Raw genomic sequence first — 2196 nt, 5'->3', positions numbered from 1 at the left:
TGGAATGTCTCAGCAACACACACAGGGTCACGCACGTCTCAGTCCTACCATGGACCGACAAAGGGAACTGAGGATCTGGATCCAAGGTTTGAATCATATTCTATCCAGAGATCTCATCCAGAGATCTCATTTTCATACAGAATCTCATTTCCACAGATATCTCATTTTCTCAGATTACTTTGCTTTGATATTTCAGTGTCCAGCAGTTTTCTCTGTCTAAATGTAACAACTGCTTTCTTAAGTGATGTCATGTTTAGTTAATGCTAATAATAATAATAATTATTATTATTATATTTTATTATATTATTGTGATTACCATTATATTTAAATATATTATTATTTATTTATTATTATTATTATTATTATTAATAATAATAATAATAATAATAATAATAATAATAATAATAATAATAATAATAATATAAATCACTGCAAAACATGTGGGTAAGAGATGTGTTTTTGTAAAATATGTTTTTGTTAAAGCAGGATATTTATTTTAATTTATTTAAAGGTCATAGCCACCAAAATACGCCGTATCCGGTGCCTGTCAGTAAAGGGAAAACGAACAAATCTAAAAACAATACATCCTAAAGATAGAATTAAAGTCCCCGTGACTAATGAGTGACCGAGTCACTAGTCCTGACTTACACCTTACATACTGTTCACATCCACACTGCGCGCGCTGCTCTGATTTCTTATTTCAGGCTTATTTCAGTTTTTTATTTGCTTAAAAAACTTTTTTTGCTGTTGCTATCTTGCTTTTGTCGCTTTTAAAATTCACCCGGGCCATCGGCATCGTCCAACATCAGCGCGTGCCAAGTGTCAGCGCATGAGCGCCAGCTGACCTCTGTCCGTACCGCGCGCTCTGTGCTCCTTCTTCAAGCTGCTGACTAATTGATCAGACTGGACAAGAAGTGAAATGAAGTGCAGGTGGTTTTGATGGCGTTAAAGGTGAACGGGAGAGTGGCGTTGGGCCGGTAGGGAACGAGCCTTTACTTACTCATCCACGAGCAAAAGACCTACAGTTATCCCAGCAGCCGCAGGACCCGCGCGCGCGCGCTCCCACTCACCTTTATGAGTTTGCACCTGATCTGTGCAGACACCATGTGGCTGTTCCTCAGGTTGCCCACGCGGAACATTAAGCACAGCTTCCCGTCGCGCTGCGAGATGACCGCGTCCTGGCTGAACATGAGCGTCTCCGCGCGCTTCTTGGGCTGGGACATCTTGATGAACATGCAGCCGATGAGGAACGCGTCCACGATCGAGCCGAGCAGCGACTGGAAGAGAAAGAGGATGATGCCTTCCGGGCACTTTTCCGTGATGTAGCGGTAACCGTAGCCGATGGTCGCCTCCGTCTCGATGAAGAACAGGAAAGCCGACGGGAAGTTGTAGACGTTGGCCACGCACGGGGTGTATGACGCATTGCGCGCGTGGCTGAGGTCCCCTCTTACGTAGGCGATGAGCCACCACATGGACGCCATGACGAGCCAGGCTATGGTGTAGGTGAGGGTGAAGATGAGCAGGTTCCAGCGCCACTTCAGGTCCACCAGCGTGGTGAAGAGGTCCGACAGGTACCGGCTGGTCTCCCCGCCAAGATTCCCGTGCTGCACATTGCAACGGCCGTTCTTCTCCACGAAGCGCTGGCGCTTCTTCTTCACCGGCGCCTTGAACGTGGCGCCCGTGCCGGTGTTCACCACCTGGTAGTCGTCCCCGAATTTGCGCCGGAGAGCGGCCATAACTTCAGCTGAGGTCCCTGAGGCCGGATCAGGATAGGCGCTTTGGTGAGGGAGAGGTCAGCGCCGCTGCGCCATCGTTAACCCCAGCCTTGCTTCCTGTCGCGCTCACAGAGCACGCTCTTTAACGAAACACATTGCTGACGGAAACAAAGCACGCGGAGGAGGCTCGGGGTCTCGGGTCCAGGTTCATTGGTGGTAAACTTTTCTCCGAATCGCAGCTTGCACCAGCGCGGTAAACTGTTGCGCAGGCTGGTTCCCCTTTGGTAGCGTGCTCTCTCACTGGAGTCCGCGCGGATCCGGACAGCGCTTTCACTCGTAAAAGAGGAGGGGAAGAGCTCGAGGATGGGGAGTGAACGCGGGAGGAGGGTGGGAGGAGGGGACTGCGCGAGGGATGAGGAATAGTATTCCCCGCACTACCGAAGACTGCCTATTGAAAACACAGAGAATGAGTCTCTCTCTC

The 2196-nt window shown here is 48.8% G+C and overlaps 1 protein-coding gene across 1 annotated transcript in view; it reads right to left on the bottom strand.

Moving 5' to 3' along the window:
- kcnj19a (potassium inwardly rectifying channel subfamily J member 19a) overlaps positions 1–2196 on the bottom strand; it is an 18103-nt gene extending 15907 nt beyond the window's left edge. Inside the window, exon 1 of the mRNA XM_035528830.1 lies at positions 1071–2196. Coding sequence (XP_035384723.1) covers positions 1071–1736 — 666 coding nt within the window. The 5' untranslated portion in view covers positions 1737–2196. The remainder of the gene's footprint in view (positions 1–1070) is intronic.

The sequence above is a fragment of the Electrophorus electricus genome, chromosome 1, assembly GCF_013358815.1.
Source record: "Electrophorus electricus isolate fEleEle1 chromosome 1, fEleEle1.pri, whole genome shotgun sequence".
NCBI classification, from domain to species: Eukaryota; Metazoa; Chordata; class Actinopteri; order Gymnotiformes; family Gymnotidae; genus Electrophorus; species Electrophorus electricus.
This window is presented reverse-complemented; position numbering and strand designations above follow the sequence as displayed.